Raw genomic sequence first — 21,547 nt, forward strand, 5'->3', positions numbered from 1 at the left:
ATCTAATGAGCTAGGAGGTTACTTTTTATTGTAACTAAAATGAGGATCTGGGGTTCCTTGTAAATTTAATTTATCTGCGCTGTCCTGTGTCCCATGGTCACAGTAATTGAGGTAATTAATTGATTGTTCTAAAAAGGACACTCATGAGGAAATGAATCAAATGATTTTAAGAATGGTGTTTTAAATCTTTCTAATTTTTCTCACTTTCTTGCCAAAAAGACAATTGTCATTGCATTTCTTTTCCATAAACCCTTTATTTAGGGGCACCTCATTCAAAGGGGACTGCTTCACAACCTCAGAAAGGGCTGGTGGTTCCATCTGCTCTGTCAGACTCTGAAGGAGCGGTCTCCCCTCTCCCCTGCACCCCAAATTTTCTCTACTTCACTTCTGTTTGCCCTGCAGCCTAGCTTTGGAAGATGGAAGGAAGGAAGGAGGCGGCAGCAGAGCTTGTTAAGAATTCTCTTTGAAGGAAAAAGATATTCCCCTTGACAGAGGAAACGTCCAATATCCACCTGTCTCCGCCAATCCCTTTTATCAGCCCCAAGAGTTGCCTTAAATAGTAGGAAGCTTGCTTTTTCATGCAGAGGCAGATGTGCTCGCTTAGCTTGGGCCTGCCTATCTCCACAAGGATTTCTGATGGGCTGCTCACTAATTATGGATGAAAAGGACAGAGCAGGGTTCCTGGGCAGGCTGCTGGAGAGCCTCAGATGGACAGGGAATCCTGACCTTGTGGGAGAGTCTTGAAGTCTGGGGGTCTGGGGCAGTGAGAAGATCAACTAAAAGGGGAATCTGATTCAGGTTGTGGGTGGAGTGGGGAGTGTAGCAGAGAGCCTCAGGAGATTCGTGTCAGTGGGCAAGATACGGGCCAGAGATCTGACACTGGAATCTAAACAAATGGCCCAAGGCATCGATTTCCTCAAGCTTGCAGGAGGATGCGACGGATGAGAGTAACATCGGAAGCGAGAGAGAGAAGTCTGGAGGCTGCCCGGATAAGGGAAAAGGGAAAGGGAGCAGAAAGTCTTTCCAACTCACTTGCAGAATGGCAATATAACTATGTTGTCCTCAAATTTATCAGACATGCTCTGTGTTCTTTTACCAAAGGGCCTGCATTGCTAGGTAATAATAACAATAATAATGATGATAATTAAAACTATGGTATTTGGTAAGCATTTACTAGCACCCGAACACTGTACTAAGTGCTGGGGTAGCTAGATATGAGATAATCAGGGTAGGAACAGTCCCTGTACCACCTGGGGTTCATAGTCCAAGGGAGAGGCAGAACAGGTACTGAATCCCCATTTCATAGAGGAGAAACTGAGGTACAGAGAAGTTGAGTGATTTGTTCTAGGTCACGTGAAATGCAAGTGGCATGGCCGAGATTAGAACCCGAGTCTCCCGACGTACAGTCATGGGCTCTTTCCACCAGGCAACACTGCCTCTCATCAGCTTATTCCGTTTGCAGAATATTCATTCAGAGTCTCCCCTCATCGTAAGGGTCAAACAGAAACGGAATTGAATGAAGACACAGAGTCGGTTAAATTTCTTTTGAGCCCAAGTTCTCATTTTTTGAAGTTCATTTATCGATGTCTGCTAAGCCTATCGTAATTTCTTGGGGGCAAGCAGCATGGCATAATGGATAGGGCCCGGGCCTGGAAGTTAGGAGGTTATGGGTTCTAATCCTGGTTCTGCCACTTGTCTGCGGTGTGACCTCGGGCAAGTCACTTCACTTCTCTGTGCCTCAGTTACCTCATCTGTAAAATAAGGATTGAGAATGCAAGCCCCACTTGGGACAGGGACTGTGTCCATCCTGATTTGCTTGTATCCTCCACAGTGCTTAGTACAGTGCCTGGCCCATACTAAGTGCATAACAAATACCATAATAATAATAATATGGGGTCCTTTGGCCTCCTGGTTGGATAAAGCCATGCCAATTTTGCTATGTATATGGTCTCTTTACAATCGCCTAAATACATTTGCCTCTTGTTTCCATCTCTGAATCAGTGAGTTAAGTGCAAGGCAGCAATCTTGACTGAAAATTTTATTTTTTCCCTTCCTCCAACTTGAAGATCATATTTCATTATGTATTGGGCAACAGACGTCTTTCTGAAAACTGCAGCATATCTTAATCATAAAGAATCAATGTGTTTGTGGTTGGAAGTGAATTCAAAACATTTAAATATTTTTTTTAACATTTTCTCCTCAATTTGTCGGATAGACATACTATAGCAGGCTATTCTGTCAGAGGACGTTTAATACTTTGTTAGGGAAAAACATAGTGGTAGTTTTAGCAGAAGCACTGAACTCAGAAAACAAAAGTTTCTCTTTATGCTTCTGCCTGAATGCTGTTTCCCTTTAAGAAAACATGTCAACTATTACTGACACACTGTCGGTTTAGGAACGTGGCCCATGAGAATAAATGGTAGTCTTCCTTCTACAAAAAGACTTTTCTGGAGCTTCTAAACTATCTTCCAATTTATATAGAATATCAAATAACTGGAGAGTAGCAGAAAGAAGTCCTTAGGAATTTCTCCCAAGGTGTACAGGAGTGGTGCTGAAGGGGGATTGATATGTGGAAACTAGAAAGTCAGTTCAGGGCAGCCAGTAGGAGCAAAGACCTTAGTACAGTGCTCTGCACACAGTAAGTGCTCAATGCGATTGAATGAATAATAAAAAAGACCAGTAGCCCGGTAAAAGGCCTTTTTATGGGATGCTCGGTTTTACCAATCCTTCCCAGAGGCCCTACCAATCCTCTCTGGACCATCAGTAATTCCAATATTCCTTACTGTCCCTTCTGATGTTTTCCAGTGAGTGGAAGTTTGGCAGGTGCCTAGAATTCTGGGCATTTCATAGAATCAATAGTATTGATTGAGCACTGATTGGTACTGAGCACTGTATTAAGCACCTGGGAGAGTACTATAAAGTTAGTAGACATGATCCTTGGCCTCGAGGAGCTTACGATCTAGCAGAATTTTTGTTTAGAAACCAACATCCTTGTCTTGTGAATAGAACTGATGAAGTACGACCTATTACCCAAGTTGAAATTGCACCAAACCTCCTTAATTTTTAAAGGCTTGAAACAAATTTGGCTTTACCCTGCGGTAAAAACTGTAAGCTCATCGTGGGAAGGAAGTGTGCCTGCTTATTGTTTTATCGATCTCTACCAATCACTTAGTTCAGTGTTCTGCACACAGTAAGCACTCAGTAAATACAATCGAATGAATGAACAGCGTGCCTTTAAAGGAAGATTCTTGGTTTTCTCATTTTGACCCCAATTGGATTAGTGCTTCCACTAGGAAGGCCGGTCCTGAGAGGAACAGGCAGTTACTATTAATGTCAGAGTGAAATCACCATCGAGTATCCTCCTCAGGACATTGAGAAAGCCCTTTATCTACCAGAATACAACCCATCCCTCAGAGGCTTTAGAGATTTCGAGCAGGTGCCCCGGTTTGCGACTCTTGTTTGAGTCACACTATTTCAAACTCAGAAGAACCCTTATGGGGGAAAGGGAGCACTTACTTTGCCATGACTTGTGGGGCTTGGAGCCTCTGGTCTCTGTTTCTGGTATTAACTAACTTTGTTCTTGGCATGTGAAGCCCCTCGTCTTTATTTTCGGCTAATGTGGTTCAGTGGCCATCTTCCTTTTTGGCACCTGGTGGTTTAAATACAGGTGGGTCCCCCATTGAGAGCTGCACTCAGAAACAATAGCACCCCATCAGAAGTGCAAGTTACACACTCTTCGTTAACATTCCAGGCGTGGAACACTGTGGACTTCATTACATATAATAATGTTCAGAAAGGAGTTTTTAAATACAGTATAAATTGTCGAGCCAGATTCCCCGGTGGATAAACTAATCTCTGTGAGTTAGCCTTTTGGGACTCTCGGTATCCTCTCTCAGGCCACTAGAGTAGGACTGGGGCGCTTGGTTATTTCCTTCCGCATTCAATCCCAAGTGGTTCCCTACAGCTAAATGCAACTTCCCAAAACACCTAATTCCCGCTCAGGGAGTAGTTTGTGAATCTGGGAGATTTGAATCACTATTCATACATCTATAGTGTTTGGAGTATGGTAAATCTCCATTTCAGAGGATTTGGAAGTAAATCTTCATACGATAAGCCCAAACAATGGCTGAGCTAAATGCTTTTAGTGGGCATGCTGCATGAATAATGTGCTGTGGGTATTTTCTGACTAAAGATTAATTTCTTAATTTTGTATTACCCTCTGCCCCCCACCCCATCTGTCAGTAGTTGGATTAAACAATGTAGGACCTTTTCCAGAAATCAGCCAAGGTCATATTTTCTTTCCCTTAGCCTTCATCGCTAGATACGTTATTCAGCGGGTTGCCATTTTTGAAAGAAAACATGAGGTCATGTCTGTTTCCATGCCAACAGGACCTCTTGGGAGACCATATTCAGTAAAAGCACCGAGGTGGTGACTCCTGATCAGCTCCAGTGTTGCCAGCAACTCGTTCAGCTTTGTAAACACTGCCTGCTAGTGGTTTACAAATATGCAGTGGATTCAAGAGGATCGCCATCTGGAATTAGCCCTGATTGGGGTGACACAAGGTACCTTGCTTTCATTTTCAAGTCCCTGAAATTCCAATTCTTGAAGTCCCAGTAGAATGCTGTAGGGAAATAGCACTACGCATTTCCTAGCCCTGTGGAGATCAAAGCCAGGTAACGGACTCAGATCGGGACCACACGAAAGACAGATCAAGTCCTATTTATGTGTTTCCTTCTATCGTGGTTCTTCAGGCAACAATAATATTTGTGGTATTTGTTAAGCGCTTACTCTGTGCCAGACACTGTACTAAGAGTTGGGGTGGGTACAAGCAAATCAGCTCGGACACAGTCTCAGTCCTACATGGGGCTCAGTCTTAATCCTCATTTTACAGGCGAGGTTAGTGAGGCACAGAAAAGTTATGTAACTTACTCAAGGTCACACGCTAAACAAGTGGCAGAGCTGGGATTAGAACCCAGATCCTTCTGATTCCCAGGCCCACCCCCACTCAGCCTCTTCTCTGTGAAGTGGCATCCCAATTGGAAGATGATCATAGAAGGGAAAATAAATAGCTGAAATCCTGTTGACTTTTAAATTGGTGGCTTCACATGGTGAAGCTTTCAATTATCCACCCTCAGCTTCACTGACCCTGTCCTCTCCTGGTTCTCCTCCTATCTCTCTGGCTGCTCGGTCTCTTTCATGGGCTTCTCCTTTGCATCCCACTCCCTAACTGTGAATGTCAGTCAAGGTTCAGTTTTGGGTCCCTTTCTATTCTCCATCTACACCCACTCCCTTGGAGAATTCATTTGCTTACGTGACTTCAACTAACATCTCTTGGGGGATGATTCCCAAATCCACATCTCCCGTCCTGATCTCTCTCCCTCTCTGGAGTCTCACATTTTCTCTTGCCTTCAAGACATCTCTACTTGGATGTCCTGCCATCACTCAAATTTAACATGTCAAAATTGAAACTCCTTATCTTCCCACCCAAACCCTATCCTCCCTTTCCCAGCACTACCATCCTCCCTGTCTCTCAAATCTATAATTGGCATTATCCTTAATAGTAAATAATAGTAATAATTACTATTTCTTAAGCACTTACTATGTGCCAGCCACTTTATTAAGCCATGAGGTGGATACAAGCAAATAGGGTTGGACAGAGTTCCTTCCCAAGTGGGGACAATTATCAGACAGTTAGGTCCTCCTACACCCCTGCATCAAAGCCTTATGGAAGAGACATTTCCTCCAAGAGGTCTCCCTGACTAAGCCCTCTTTTCCTTTTCTTCCACTCCCTTCTGCGTCACCCTGAATGCTCCCTTTATTCTTCCCCACTCTTAGCCCCACAGCACTGATTTATCGATCCATGATTTATTTATAGTAATGTCTGTCTCCCCTTCTAGACTGTAAGCTAGTTGTGGGCAAGGAATGTGTCTTTTATACTGTTTATTGTACTCTCCCAAGTGCTTAGCACAGTGCTCTGCACACAGTAAGCGCTCAATAAATATGGTTGATTGATGGTGAGAACAAAAAGGGCATCCAGCATGCAGATGTTATTAACCTCGGCTCCTATCCCTGGGATGGACCCTCTCCCGTTTCTGATCCCTGGCTTCTGTTCCAGGTTAGGTATCCCTTTGATAATCTTACAGTTGTCATTTAATCGTGCTGGATCAAGAAACCAGCCCTGGCCAGAGAAGGTTCTGGGTTTTATTTACTGTTTTCTTTTTGCCAAAATCCAAACTAAATTAGGAGTTTCCACAAAGTGCCTTTGGAAATTAGCAAATCATTTTGGTAAAAAAAAAAAATAATCCATGCATTCCAAAGGTAACACTAAATTGCAACCACTCACTGTAGAAAATAAAACTTGTAGTAGTTTGTAGTAACAGCAACTGCAGCATTTATTGATCGACCACTTGGTGCTGTGCATTGTAACAAGTTTTGGAAAAGTCCGAAATAACGAAGTAACATGCTCTTTTCCCACAAGGAATTTGCAACCTAATGGGGAAGACATATGTAAACAATATATACAACACTGTCAAAATGAAGCAGAAAATAAGAGCAACAAATACCTGGCTTCTTCTAAAATTGAAGTTCTGTTGGGATTTAAAGGGGTATTGTGGAATATTTTGGATATGTATCCTAGAGTATCCTTCAGAGAAGTCTTCAGCAGTGCCAGTTACTAGTAAGATGCAGAGTGGGGAAAATGTTGACTCTGTCATCTTGCTGTTTGAAGCTGACAGAAATTACTTATTCAAAAATGCCTGCAGCTCTCTCAGGCAATTTTTCCTCCAAAACAGATTTCCCATGGATATACTAAGTCAAAAAAGTTGGTTCACACTCAGAAATTAAAAAGTGTCCCAGACGAAGCTTTTAATAAGCTCAGCTGATTAGACCTTGTTATGTGAATGTTACAGGGGCTGAAACATTACATTCTTACGAAAAACAGATGGTTAAGGATCCAAGCAAGGGTAGAGATGGTGTTAGTCACCAAATCTTGTGACGATTTGTTTAATCGTCAAGCACATATATTTGGTTAGGTTGATTAAAGCAGATAAAGCTGGAAACAATCTTTCGTGATGATGGTGAAAGGGACCAAAAGGAAGGAATGTGGATTCATAATCACTCTGATTCCATCCCTCAGTTCTGCCCAAAACAGAATTCTTTATCTTTCCACCCAAACCCCTTCCTCTCCATGTCATCTCTTTAACTGTAAGCAGCACCACCATCCTCTCTATCTCACAATCCTGTAACCTTGGTATTATCCTCGAATCATCTCTCTCATACAACCTACATATTCCATCTGTCACCAAATCCCGTTGACTCAACCTTCACAGTATTGTTAAAATCTGCCCTTTCCTCTCCATCCAAACTGCTAGTCTGCTCATCCAGACACTTATCCTATCCCGCCTTGACTACTTTGCTCTTCTAGCACCAGCTTGCTCACTTTGCCCCGATCTCATCTAATGTCACCGGCGACCCCTTTCTCACATCCTCCCTCGGGCCTGCAACTCCTTCCTCCTCCATATATGCCAGACCACCAATCTCCCCATCTTCAAAGCCTTATTAAGGTCATGTCTCCAAGAGACCTTCCCCGATTAAGCCTTCCTTTCCCCAACTGCCTCTCCTTTCGGGGTCATCTTTGCACTTGGATTCATTCATTTCTTCAGTCGTATTTATTGAGCACTTACTGTGCAGGGCACTGTCCTAAGCACTTGGGAAAGTACGATGCAACAATAAACAGTGACATTCCCTGCCCACAGTGAGTTTATCATCTGTACCGTTGAAGCGCTCAGCCTCACAGCACTTATGTACATATACATAATTAATTTATTAATATTAATTTGCCTCCCCCTCTAGACGGTAAGCTTGATGTAGGTACGGTACATGTCCATCAACTCTGTTGTATTGTACCCTCCCAAGTGCTTTTTCTGAAGTCAGTCAGTGGTATTTACTGAGCGCTTAGTGGGCGAAGCAATTTTCTAAGCTCTTGGGAGAGTACAATCTAACAATATAACAGACACATTCCCTGCCCACAACTAGCTTACAGTCTAGAGGGGGAAACAGACATTATATAAATAAATAAATTACAGATATGTACACAAGTGCTGCGGGGCTGGGATCGGTTGTGGTGAATAAAGGGAGAAAGGGCGATACAGAAGGGAGTGGGAGAAAGGGAAAGGAGGGCTTAGTCAGGAAAGGCCTCTTGGGGAGATGTGCCTTAAATAAGGCTTTGGAACCGGGGGAGAGTAACTGTCTGTGGGGAGGGAACTTGTCTGTCAGTATGAGGGAAGGCATTCCAGGCCGGAGGCAGGTCATGGGCGAGAAGTCGCGTCAAGATAAAGAAGATCGAGATACAGTGAAAAGGTTAGAATTAGAGGAGCTAAGTGTGCAGACTGTGTTGTAGTAGGAGAGTAGGAGAATGAGGTAGGAAGGGGCGAGATCATGAAGTGCTTTAAAGCCAATGGTGAGGAGTTTCTGTTCGATGTGGTGGTGGATGGACAACCGCTGGAGGTTCTTGAGGAGTGGGGAGACATGGCCTGAATGTTTCTGTAGGTAAATGAGCCAGGCGGTAGCATGAAGGGAGAGATAGGAGGCAGGCTGGTCAGCAAGGAGGCTGATTCGGTAATCAAAGCGGGATAGGTGATTGGATTAACGTGGTAAATTTGGATGGAGAGGAAACGGTGGATTTTAGCAATCCAACAAGATGTGGTGATGATTGAATATGTAGGGTGAATGAAAGGCGTTAAGGATAGTAATAATAATAATGATGGTATTTGTTAAGTGCTTACTTTGTGCCAGCCACTGTTCTAAATGTTGGGTAGATACAAGGTTATCAGGTCGGACGCTGTCCCTGTGCCAAGTGGGGCTCACAGTCTTAGTCCCCATTTTACAGAGGAGGTAACCGAAGTGAAGTGATTTGCCTAAGGTCACACAGCAGACGTGAGGCAAAGCTGGTATTAGTTTTTGTCCGTCTGTCTCCCCCGATTAGACTGTAAGCCCGTCAATGAGCAGGGATTGTCTCTATCTGTTGCCGAATTGTATATTCCAAGCGCTAAGTACAGTGCTCTGCACATAGTAAACGCTCAATAATTACTATTGAATGAATGAACCCAGGTCTTTCTGACTCCCAGGCCCATGCTCTATCCTCTAAACCATGGTGATAACACTAAGGTTACAGTCTGTGAGACAGGAAGGATGATGGTGTCATCTACAGTGATAGAAAAGTCATGGGTGGGGACAGGGTTTCCTTGGGAAGATTGAAAGATGGGAGATTTGAAGAAGGGGCAGGAGTGGTGAGGGTTTGGGGAGGGGCAGGGGAGATTTTAGGGAGTTCATGCCTTATTGTGTCACTTTTCTCAACAAAGAAGGAGGCCAGGTCTGCACACCATAACTGCTCAATAAATACCATCGATTGATTGACTGATTGAATGGATGCCCAATGATGTCTCCCCCAGGACCAAAGTCAGGAAATCCTCGAACCTTGATTCACTTGAAGCTGTGGAAATGCCTGATGCTACTCCTGCTATCCCAAGGTACATCAGGCAGATACTGATAATAATAACGTTGGTATTTCATAAGCGCTTTCTATGTGCCGAGCACTGTTCTAAGCACTGGGGTAGATACAGGGTAATCAGGTTGTCCCACATGAAGCTCACAGTCTTAATCCCCGTTTTACAAATGAGGTAACTGAGGCACCGAGAAGTTGTGACTTGCCCGAAGTCAGAGCCGACAGGTGGTGGAGCCGGGATTAGAACCCATGACCCCTGACCCCTAAGCCCGGGCTCTTTCCACTGAGCCCACGCTGGGGCTTCCACCCAGACCCTCTGGGCTAAATAGGGATAAAGGTGATATGTCATTCTCAGAAATGGAGAAGAAGGGTAAGGTGGTTCCATTCATTCATTCAGTCATATTTATTGAGTGCTCACTGTGTGCAAAGCACCGTATTAAGCCCTTTGGAGAGTACAATATAACAACAAACAGACACACTCCCTGCCCACGAGGAGCTCACAGTCTAGAGGAGGAGACAGACATTAATATACATAAATGAATGAATAAATAAATTACAGATCTGTACTAATATATACATATGTGTTGTGGGGATGGGAGGGAGGGTGAGTGAAGGGGGCGAGAAGGGGCGACGCAGAAGGGAGTGGGAGAAGAGGAGAGGAGAGCTTAGTCAGGGAAGGCTTCTTGGAGGAGACGTGCCTTCAAAAAAGCACCACCCCAGTAAGGTTTCACCCTAACCCCCTGCCCTCAACTCTGCCCCCTCAATCTGGATGAGGCAAGATTGTCTCATCTACTTTATTCAGCCCACCTTCAGCCCCTCAGCGCTCATGTACATATCTATAATTTATGTATTTATCCTAGTGTCTCTGTCCCCCTCTAGGTAGTAAGCTCCTAGTACTCCCTTGTATTGTACTCTCCCAAACATTTAGTACAGTGCTCTGTGCATAGTAATCCTTCAGTGACTATGATTGATTGCTTGATTGAGTCACCTGAGGGCAGGAAGCAGCGTGGCTTTGTGGATAGAGCCCAGGCCTTGGGAGTAAGGAGGACCTGGGTTCTAATCCTAGCTCTGCCACTTGTCTGCTGTATGACCCTGGGCAAGTCACTCCACTTCTCGGTGCCTCAGTTGCCTCATCTGTAAAATGGGGATTAAGACCGTGAGCTCCATGTGGAACAGCGACGGTAGCCAACCTAATTAACATGTATCTACCCCAGTGGTTAGACCAGTGCCTGGCCCAGAGTAAGCACTTAACAAATACAATTTTTTTTTTTAAAGGAACGAGTATGCCCTTCTCTTGTGGCTCCAAGTTGCAGATGTGGTTTTGAGCTGCTTCAGGCTAAGGATGTAGGGGAGAATCTGGCTTCCCACGTGGAATCGGTTTCAGGTTTCTCCTGACTACAGGCTCTAGGGAGGTTTACTGGGTGATTCATCAGTGACTGCAGCGTTCACCTGTCCTGGTTTTCACCTCGCTAAAAGCATCCGTTTTTTAAGATCCAGATTAGCGGTAATGCTTGTAGTATTGTGGAAAGATTTGCCTTTGGAGGGGAGGCTCATAATAAATGGATTAAAAAGTCAGTCTTATTGAAATGAAGATGGAAAAGATCTATGCTTTTTATTAAATTATCTAATTACGAAAATAGTCGGCAGAAACCTGGGCCAATACAATGCTTTCTGTACAGACACAGTGTATTTTCTGCAGCATCTTTGGCACCTTACCTGGAGGTTTTGTTTTTTATTAAGTGATTTATTTTGATAGTGTAGGAATGGTCTCAGTGACATTTTTTGGATCAGTGGCTTTGTTATATAGCTAAAACTTTAAAGTCCATAACCTTCGTATTTTTCCAAATTATATTTGAGTCGAAGGATTATTTCTTCTGATAGGACCCTCCATTTTTTCCTGAGATTTTGACAGGGATAGACAACGTAAGGGATTCCTTAAGACAGTCAGTCAATAAATGGTATTTGTGGTGTGTTCACTCACACTCAGTGTTTTCTGTTTTATGAGCTTCGGAAAGTACTGCCCAGTAGCTTTGGTAGACATGATCTCTATCCTCAGAACACCCATTCATTCAATAGTATTTATTGAGCGCTTACTATGTGCAGAGCACTGTACTAAGCGCTTGGAATGTGCAATTTGGCAACAGATACAGTCCCTGCCCATTGATGGGCTCACAGTCTAATCGACGGGCTTACAGTCTAATCGATAATGTTGGTATTTGTTAAGCGCTTACTATATGCAGAGCACTGTTCTAAGCGCTGGGGTAGACAGGATCATCAGGTTGTCCCACATGAGGCTCACAGTCTTAATCCCCATTTTACAGATGAGGTAACTGAGACACAGAGAAGTGAAGTGACTTGCCCACAGTCAGACAGCTGACAAGTTGCAGAGCCGGAACTCGAACCCATGACCTCTGACTCCCAAGCCCGGGCTCTTCCCACTGAGGCACAGAGATACAGACTTAAAGACCCACAGGCAGATGTGTGCACACACCGAGAACATAGACATGCATGCACACAAACACACACACGTTGGGCAAATACTTGTCACCACTGTTACCTGTCATTAGGGCTTGTCTCTCATCACCCTAAGAGAGGAGGAGGAGGGAAGCTCTTCCTTTTCGTCAGCTGCGTCAGCATCAGGCCGTGATGCTGCCCCTGTGATAATAATAATAATAATGATAATCATTGTGGTGTTTGTTCATTCATTCATTCAATCGTACTTACTGAGCACTTACTGTGTGTACAATTTGGCAACGAATAGAGACAATCCCTACCCAACAACGGGCTCGCGGTCTAGAAGGGGGAGACAGGAGAAGCAGCGTGGCTCAGTGGAAAGAGCATGGGCTTTGGAGTCAGGGCTCATGAGTTCGAATCCCAGCTCTGCCACTTGTCGGCTGTGTGACTGTGGGCAAGTCACTTAACTTCTCTGTGCCTCAGTTCCCTCATCTGTAAAATGGGGATTAAGATTGTGAGCCCCACATGGGACAACCTGATTCCCCTATGTCTACCCAGCACTTAGAACAGTGCTCGGCACATAGTAAGCGCTTAACAAATACCAACATTATTATTAAGTAGACAGGCATCAATACCATCAAAAGAGATAAATAGAATCATACATTTACTATGTGCCAGGCACTGTACTAAGCATTGGGGCAGATACCAGCAAATCGGGTTGGACACCATCCCTGTCCCATGTGGGGCTCACAGTCTCAATCCCCATTTGACAGATGAGGTAACAGACATAGAGAAGTGAAGTGACTTGACCAAGGTCACTCAGCAGACGATTAAAAGAGCCAGGTTTAGAACCCATGACCTTCTGACTCCCAGGCCCGGATTATAGTAGGTATAATCCAGCTGACATGGGAATTATAGTTAGAGCCAATGGGAAACAGGAATTCTCTTTAAATGTGTTTAAGCATCTCTTAGATTTGCCCTTTACAGACCTGGGAGTTCACTTGATACCGGGATCATGTTTTCAAGGTATTGTGTATTTTAAATGTGGGGTTTTCGTAGCTATTATACAAATAGGAGAACGTGATCTTCTTCCCAAACTTTAAGGGAGTGGATCTAAATGAAGAAAGACCTCAGCTTGAGAACTGGCTGCGCCTGGCCTGAGTTGTATCTGGACTGGGGAGGCTGGGGAGGTTCTTGAGTCTAATTCATTCATTCATTCATTCATTAGTATTTTTTGAGCAATTACTATGTGCAGATCACTGTACTAAACGCTTGGAATGTGCAATTCAGCAACAGATAGAGACAATCCCTGCCCAATAACAGGCTCACAGTGTAAACGGGGGAGACAGCAAAGCCAAACAGAACGAAACAAAACAAGACATCATCAAGATAAATAAAATCATGCAGATATACACCTTATTAACAAAATAAATAGGTTAATAAATAGTATATACAAATATGCACAGTGCTGTCTGGAAAGTGTGTTTATTCTACGAATGTCATTCTCAACCTAGACTCTACTGGGCCCAGCAGCCTCCACTGAAATAAACCCAAATCACCAGACCAGCCCCCAAACTCTTCTGTTCTTTAGCTGGTCTTGCAGGTGGAAAAATAGTCAATCCGTCGGTTGTGTAATTTATGGAGCACTTACTGTGGACGGAGCACTGTACTAAGCTTTTGGGAGAGTACAATACAACAATAAACAGATACATTTCTTGCCCACAAGGAGCTTACAGTGTAGAGGGGGAAGCAGACAAATAGCCTGGAGTCACGCCGACCCCCCAAGCCTCACTGGGTCTGTCCTGCGTCTCTTGGGCCCTCAGTGCCACAGGAAGTGGCGTTAATGGGTTGTTTGTTTCTTGATATTGAAGATTAGGTCAGGTGCAGCTATATAGATATGTGATCATCCTGCAGGCTCAAGGAAGATTCCAGTGATGGTGAAAGGCCAGTGTGGGACTCACAGTCCTGACTGACCTCTGCAAATAATACTAATGATAACTGTGGTGTTTAAGCACTTACTCTGTGCCAGGCACTCTACTGAATGGTGGGGTAGATACAAGATAATCAGGTCTGTCCCACATAGGGCTACCTGTCTCAATCCCCATTTTACAGATGAGGTAACTGAGGAACAGAGAAGTTAAGTGACCTTCCTGTGCGCACACAGCAGGCAAGCAGTGGAGCTGGGATTAGAACTCAAGTCCTCTGACTCCCAGGCCCAAAATCTAAAGGCTGCCCTTGGTTGTTCTGTCTCATCTGTTGTTAGATGTATCTGTGACTCTTTTCACTTTTGCTTCCTTGCCTCGCAATTTGTAGAAGAGGCAAGAAAATCAGCCCGAAAATCAGGAAACAGAATTCTAGGGATGCCTCTCTGTGTGGTCTGCAGTGGGATCTTCGGCAAGTTCCTAGGCCTTTCTGGGCCTTGGTATTCTCATTTGAACAATGGGATAATACAGTGTAGTGAAAGTTCTGTAATCCAGCACCTTTCCAACAGAAAAGCATAAGGGGAACTTTTATTTTCCTCCAAAGGCACTCTTTGGAGGAGTTTACAATGTTCTCTCCAATAGGTCTGCAGTTCCCCGATAAATTTGCATCATTTTTGTGCTAATGGGATTAACAACTTCCACTGCCTCCCCTTACTGATAGCTGTTCCTCAGCTTTCAAAGTTGTTTTATGCTCCTAAGGGGCATTCTAAGATTCCCCCCTCCCACTCCTCAGCAGAGGTGCCCTGAGGGTTCGTCCAGATGCATAGTCCAGATGGAGTGTCCCTCCCCCTTCTTCCCCATCCCCAGAAAAATGACCCTTCTATCAAACTGTCCTCCCCTAGAACTGCTTCAGCTGAAGTTCACTTCAAATCTAAATCTAATCTGGCCTTCTCTCGCCTTCCAGTCGCCTAGACTTTTCTCAAATGTTTTCTTAGAGAAGCAGCGTGGCTCAGTGGAAAGAGCCCGGGCTTGGGAGTCAGAGGTCATGGGTTCGAATCCCTGCTCTGCCACTCGGCAGCTGTGTGACTGTGGGCAAGTCACTTAACTTCTCTGTGCCTCAGTTACCTCATCTGTAAAATGGGGATTAACTGTGAGCCTCACGAGGGCCAACCTGATTACCCTGTATCTACCCCAGCACTTAGAACAGTACTCTGCACATAGTAAGTGCTTAACAAATACCAACATTTTTTTTAATTTAAATTGGCATTTGTTAAGCATTTACTCTGTGTCAAGCACTGTTCTAAGCATGGGGGTGGAAACAAATTTTATCAGGTGGAAGTTTTATCAGGTTGGAGCAATTGTGCAAAGTTCCCTTGCTTTACAGTCCTGAGTCTTTGGGAAACCCACTTTGTGATTAATCGGCACCTCCCATTCTTTAACCCCGGGGAGCAGAATATTTATTGTACTTGAAGAAGGTGCTACTTACAGCCTCCTTTGACTTTCTGTAGTTTATGCTCTTTTTCTAAACTGTGGGGAGGGATTTCTAGATGGGAATTTCTTCATCTCTATATTCTTTGAGTTTGAGTGAAATTTTGACTGAAAACTGTTGCCAGAACAACAGTGAAGTTGTTATTATTGGTACAGTAGGCATAAACTAAGATGAAAGTAAAGGCATGAACTTCTTTCATTCTTAGTTCACACGCAAACACAAAACACACACACACACTGCAGATATAGTCTCCAAATCTACTTCCCAGAGATACTGTTCGGGCTGGAAAATCAAATCATATTGTTTTAACCTCATTGCAAGGAGCATGTTTCAAAAATAATTTTTGGTGTTCAGCTAGAGTAGTAGAGCCAGAGACCTCCCAAGAGATATTAATAGGAATATTAAGGCAAATAACCCATTGTGTGTCCCTGAAATGCTTTCAAATATCTCAGAGCAATCCCTTTAAAGAAAGGAAAACGTTTCACCAATGTGATTTTCGGAGCTCTTTTAGTGAATGCCAGGTGCTTTTCCCCACTTCTAAGACTTGAAAGAAGTTTTTTGTATGCTTTTACCGCTACCATCAAAAGACTCAAGTTTATGGATGGAAGGTCTCCGTTTTCCCCCTCTTTCTAGTCTGGTTCACCCTTTGCATTTCTTTAAACAGATATAAACCACAGACAGAGCTGCCCACATAAATTTCAATGATTTGCAAGCAAGCAATCAGCAGAGAGCAGAATCCCAAAACGAGAACTTTAGGCTCTAGTTTGGGTTCCTAGCCTTCATTCATACATTCATTCATTTATTCATTCATTCAGTTGTATTTATTGAGCACTTACTGTGTGCAGAGCACTCTACTAAGCGCTTGGGAGAGTATAATACAACGATAAGCAGACACGGTCCCTGCCCACAATGAGCTTAGGGTCCAGAGGGGGAGGCAGACATTAAAATAAATCACAGAGTAGGACATGAGGAGAGTATAAGGATATGTACTACAGGCCTGAGAAGTCATCATCAGTTTTCCCGTTTGTTCCCGAGAAATCATACTGCCCATTCCTTCCTTAACATGCAGAAGGGTGTGTGACTGGCTAGATTTGCATGGAGTGAAACCAAAGTTCATGAACAAAAGAAATCGGTATTTGTATTTATAATAATTGTATTTGTTAAGTGCTTACTATGTGCCAGGCACTATACTAAGTGCCAGGGTAGATACAAGATTATCAGGTTGGACAAAGTCCTATCTCACATAGGGTTCACAGTCTTATAGCTCCTGTTTGCCAGCCCCTTGATCAATCCAGTGAAAAGCACATTTTTAGCTAGGGGTTCTTGTTGAACTTTACATGGAATGAATAAACAGTTGAGGTCAAATAGACTTTTTCCCATCTGAGCCTGTCTATTTTCAGCTTTGAACCCGGTGTACTGATTCTTATTACTCATGTTTGCTAAGGATTTGTTGTTTAGATTTCTTGTGCCTGCTGTCAAATCCACTAAGAAAAAGATGTTTTTGTTTTTCTCCTGGGAACAATTCCTCTTTCCCAAGTTGCAATTCCGTCTGTGAGTCAACTTTTTTATAACAAGGTTGTAAAATAAACAGCTCCACGTACCTGCTTTCATCCCAGTCTCTATGTACCGTTACCACTATGAAGACGCCTATGCTTCCCTGAAAGTTCCCTGTGAGCAACAGGTTAAGGGGATGAAACAGATGATGGCCAGGAAAGCCTAAAGTGCAATCTGTGTGCCAGTTTGGTGGGATGGCATCAGGATTATCCAGATGGGCTTGGAAAAGAGGCAGTGCACGTGTCTTCAAAATCAGGAGGCCTATCTGCACAGATTAGGCAATTGTAGCTAACGTTAGCTGGGCCCAAAATGCCAAAGTGGGTGAAAAATGAATTTTACGGTGGTAAAGGTCTTTTCAAAAAATTATTTACCTAGGCCAATTTAGAAATGCCTGGAAAATAATATTCATTCTTTTCATGAAGATCACCTTGGGGATAAGATAGTGCTCTTATTCTTTTAATTATATCCTATATAATCATAATGGTATTTTAATTGAAAGGTGAAATAACCATCAACCAAGAGCTCGTTCTGTATAGCGTTCATTGATCGAAAGCATCACTTCTACACCTCTGGCCTTGACATGGAAATCAGTCATTTTGACTCCAGCCATCTCTGACTGCCATTAATCCATGTGAAGTAGTTGAGTGATATTAAGCAAATAATTAAAGTTATTTGTGATCTGAGAGATCAGTCGTTTCATTCTTCATCTCTCATTATGTGATTTGATTTAATTTGGGATGTTGTATATTCTTTTATTGCTCCGTTAGCTTAATGATGCCAGTAATTAATAATAGTTAATGATATTAGGAAATAGATTTAATGGCTAATATTTAGACAATGATAAAGTGAGACTTATAGGATCCTATTGAAAAATATATTGTGGGTTTTATCTTCTAATATGTTAAAGGAATTGATTGAGGATTAATTAGTATCTCTATGTGTTATTTTTGTATATTTTTCCTTTATCTTCAAAGGTTTGACTATTGATGAACAAGTAGGTCCCAATTTCACAACTGCCAGGATAAGTATCCTGCCTGTCACTGGCAACTACAGGGTGTCCATCGGGGAGAGTGTCCAGGTCTGGGGTGAATCCTTATTAGCAATTTTCTCTATTTGACTACCGTGGGACGTTCTGATTCCAGCTCATTCAATCATCCATTCATTCAATTGTATTTATTGAGCACTTACTGTGTGCAAATCACTGAACTAAGCGCTTAGGAGAGTACATTTCAACAATAAACAGACACATCCTCTGCCTACAACTGAGCTTACAGTCTAGATGGGGGAGACAGATATTAGTATGAATAAATAAATGAATTACAGATGAATTGCGGATTTAGGGACTGTGTCTCGATGCTGCCGCTGGTCAGAAGGTCCTTCCTGCTCCCGAGGCCTCGATATCGTGGCTCGTATTTCTCCTTCTAGATTTGCCATAATGAGTAGGATTCCTGTTTATTGCTCAGAGGATGTTCTGTGGGGCAGGATCAAGAGTTCCTCAACCAGTCTCCCGAAACTCAATCCCACAGAGACTGGCAGGATTGTGGCAGGATCTCCTGCGTGCTTCTCACTACTTATTTCTGTCACGTTGCAGAACTGGCAGATTGCTTGCATCACGTGGAAGGGAAACACTTAGTGTAACCTAGTTTATCTTGAAGATGCATGAATGGTTTATCTCCTTAACTTGTACATGGAAATGTCAGTGCTACTCCGTGTTAAATTCTGCCCTTTTAACCATCATTTTTTAGGTATTTACTACCAGGAACGACACCGTTCATCCTGAAAACACCATCCTACAACTTTAACGTCAGTTCGTCTGGAATGGCTCGCTCCAATATTTTGTTTACACCCAGATATGGTCATTTGTGAAACAAAAGGGAAGTTGCCCGTGCTTTAAAAATAATGGCAATGCATTGTTATTTTTTCAATTAAGAAATGCAGTGAAGTGATAAATGAGTGCTATTTCATTTATATAACATGCATTTATATATAGATAGATATAGATATACATACCTATATGTATATCTATATCTGCACATCCATTCACTCAAATAGTACATTTATTTACTATGGAATATAAAAGAAGAATTAACTCCCAACTGATTGTAAAAGCCACCCTTTCCGGAAATGTATTAACCATGTTAAAATTGTTTACAAGAATATGTGAATGTCTCCACCTTGCTAAGTTTATAATTAATTCTTCCTACTAGAAACGTTATTTTTGCTGCAGAATGTATAAATTGGAATTGATCTTGGGGATCTCCATTACAGTGTTATATTATTTTCTAGGTACCGAACCTTTTGACTTGAAATATATTATTTATTGTATAATGCCTTGTTAATGATCTTAGCTATGTTGCTAGTTTATAATGATAAATGATAAAGAAGCCTGAGGTAGAAGAATTATGATTAATAAATATGCCATTTGACTATTTCTGTAGCCCATTGGAAAATACTTATAAAATCCAAATCTAACTTAGATGTCTTTTTATTCTTCCCCGTGAAATAAGATACCTGTAATTAAGAGCCTAGTAAAGTAATGGTTTGGTCTGTGAAGACAATCCAATAGGGAAATATATCTGAGAAGCAAAATTAGTTCTTACCTATAGTTTTTAGCTGAATTAATATAATAAAACAGAAGGTAATGGTAATTATCAGTTCTTTATCTTTCCTGTGTCTTCTGCTTTTTAACTTAACATGGAACTTTTGCCTTCAAGGGAAATATGTTCCGCGTATTCCTTGTTTTCTTTAAGTGGGAGGACGGACATTTTGCACGTGAACTGTGATGTCAACTTCAACCCTAAAAATTCTTCCTTAGCTTTGGTTTGGCCATTTGTTTGTTTAAACGCAATAACACCATGATCACCAGCAACATTTATTAAGTGCTTATTGTGTGCTAAGCGTCTCCTTGGTCTCAGAAGAAAAAGACACACTCCCTGCCCTTGAAGAGTATATTTTCTAATGGTGCCAAACAATCCATTGTATATATTAAGTGCTTTCTGTGTGCAGAGCACTGTACTAAGCACTTGGGAGAGTACAGTGCAACAGAGTTGGCAGACACATTCCCAGTTTACCAGGAGTTTATGCTCTATGCCATAAATTGACTTCTCCATCCGTCGATATTGGAGAAGCAGCGTGGTTTAATGGAAAGAGCACGGGCTTGGGAGTCAGCGGTCATGGGTTCTAATCCTGGCTCCACCACTTGACAGCTGTGTGACTTTGGGCAAGTCACTTAACTTCTCTGTATCTGTTACCTCACCTGGAAAATGGGGATTAAGGCTATGTGCCCCACCTGGGACAACCTAATAACCTTGTATCTCCCACAGTGCTTAGAATAATGCTTGGCACATAGTAAGTGCTCAACAGATACCATTATTATTATTATTATTTATTGAGAGCCTGCTGTGTGCAGAGCACTGTGCTAAGTGCTTGAGAGAGTTTGATCTATAACATACATTTACCCTGTCCACAGTGAGCCTACAGTCTCATATGAGAATTTTTATTAGAATTATATAAAAAGAACTAGAAACAGGACCCACCATTTTGAAAGTTGACTTTAGAGGGCCCCTCTGTTGGAGGAATGACAGCCACACGAAGAAAAATCTGAGGACAGAGAGTGTGACAATTAGTAGGGGAATCGTCATTTAAATGAACCATCCAATGCACACCTCTATTACACAGCACGGCCAAATTCTGATGACTAAATCCCATTGGAAGACAAATCATCTGCTGCAGAAACTCTAAATCACCAAACAGCAAGTAAAGTGTTCTCAAATGCACATTTGGGTAACTGGATCTTCAACCGGTTTTATGTCTCATTTAAAGCATGGGAATGTGATGTCTCCTTCACTTTTAGATCGGTTACTCATGGGAATGAGCCCAGTGGGTCCACAATAAAGGTGTGATTTGCGTAAGAGGTGTTTGGCCGGTTTACATATTTGTCTGGGTGTCCTGTCGGTTCTACCAATCCTGAGGTAAAGGGGTTGAATCGTGTCCAAGCATGGAGCCGCCTTTCCTGGTCCATCACATAATGCAACCTGTCGGTACTGCTCAGGATCGGATGAGGATCCACGTGCCCTTCGCTCACACATGCTTTGATTTCTAGAGGAAACCGCGTGCACATGCTCATCCCCGGTGGACAGTTCGCTCCCCGTGCGTCAGTCGCCTCCTCCTCCGAAGCTTCACCGAAAGCCCCGCCTCCCATTTCCCCTCCGGTGCTTCCAGCTCGGAAGGTCGAGCGGCCTAGTAGTCCAACTATGAGACGATCGATCGGTAGCCATTATAAATTGTTCATCTGTTATATCATCTTGAAGGATTTTGCCCGATTAACATTCTGCAATGCAAAATGGGCCAAACCGTTGTGGAATCAGCATGAACGTGGATAGCTGAAAATGTTTTTTAACCGTGCTTTCCAACTTCCATCCCCACAGCTCATCAACAGCTCTTACCAAGGGTTAGAACGTATTTCACCAGTTTACATCACCTCCTTTTTCTGCTCCGGTCACTTTCCCAGATGGACCTTCACCAGACCCAGCCCATGAATCCCATGGGATCTGACCCTGTGTGAAACATTTGGGAGAGTATTATTATTATCATCATCATTATTTTATATTTTGTTATGTGCTTAC

General features: G+C 42.9%; 1 protein-coding gene across 8 annotated transcripts in view; it reads left to right on the plus strand.

Annotated features, from left to right (window-relative positions):
• The window catches only part of TTLL7 (tubulin tyrosine ligase like 7), a 238,548-nt gene that overhangs the window by 179,352 nt on the left and 37,649 nt on the right, over nucleotides 1–21,547 (plus strand). For 5 of the 8 annotated variants that reach the window (XM_029063251.2, XM_029063252.2, XM_029063250.2 and 2 more), the window contains exons 20-22: nucleotides 4,390–4,563; nucleotides 9,451–9,528; nucleotides 18,668–19,579. In XM_029063251.2, the coding sequence (XP_028919084.1) occupies nucleotides 4,390–4,563; nucleotides 9,451–9,528; nucleotides 18,668–18,788 (373 nt within the window). In that variant the 3' untranslated portion in view covers nucleotides 18,789–19,579. Of the gene's footprint in view, nucleotides 1–4,389; nucleotides 4,564–9,450; nucleotides 9,529–10,778; nucleotides 11,079–18,667; nucleotides 19,580–21,547 lie in introns of those variants that run through there. The other 3 variants (XM_029063254.2, XM_029063255.2, XR_003758890.2) reach the window with 3 other exon arrangements.

The sequence above is a fragment of the Ornithorhynchus anatinus genome, chromosome 4 (assembly GCF_004115215.2).
Source record: "Ornithorhynchus anatinus isolate Pmale09 chromosome 4, mOrnAna1.pri.v4, whole genome shotgun sequence".
Classification (NCBI taxonomy): domain Eukaryota; kingdom Metazoa; phylum Chordata; class Mammalia; order Monotremata; family Ornithorhynchidae; genus Ornithorhynchus; species Ornithorhynchus anatinus.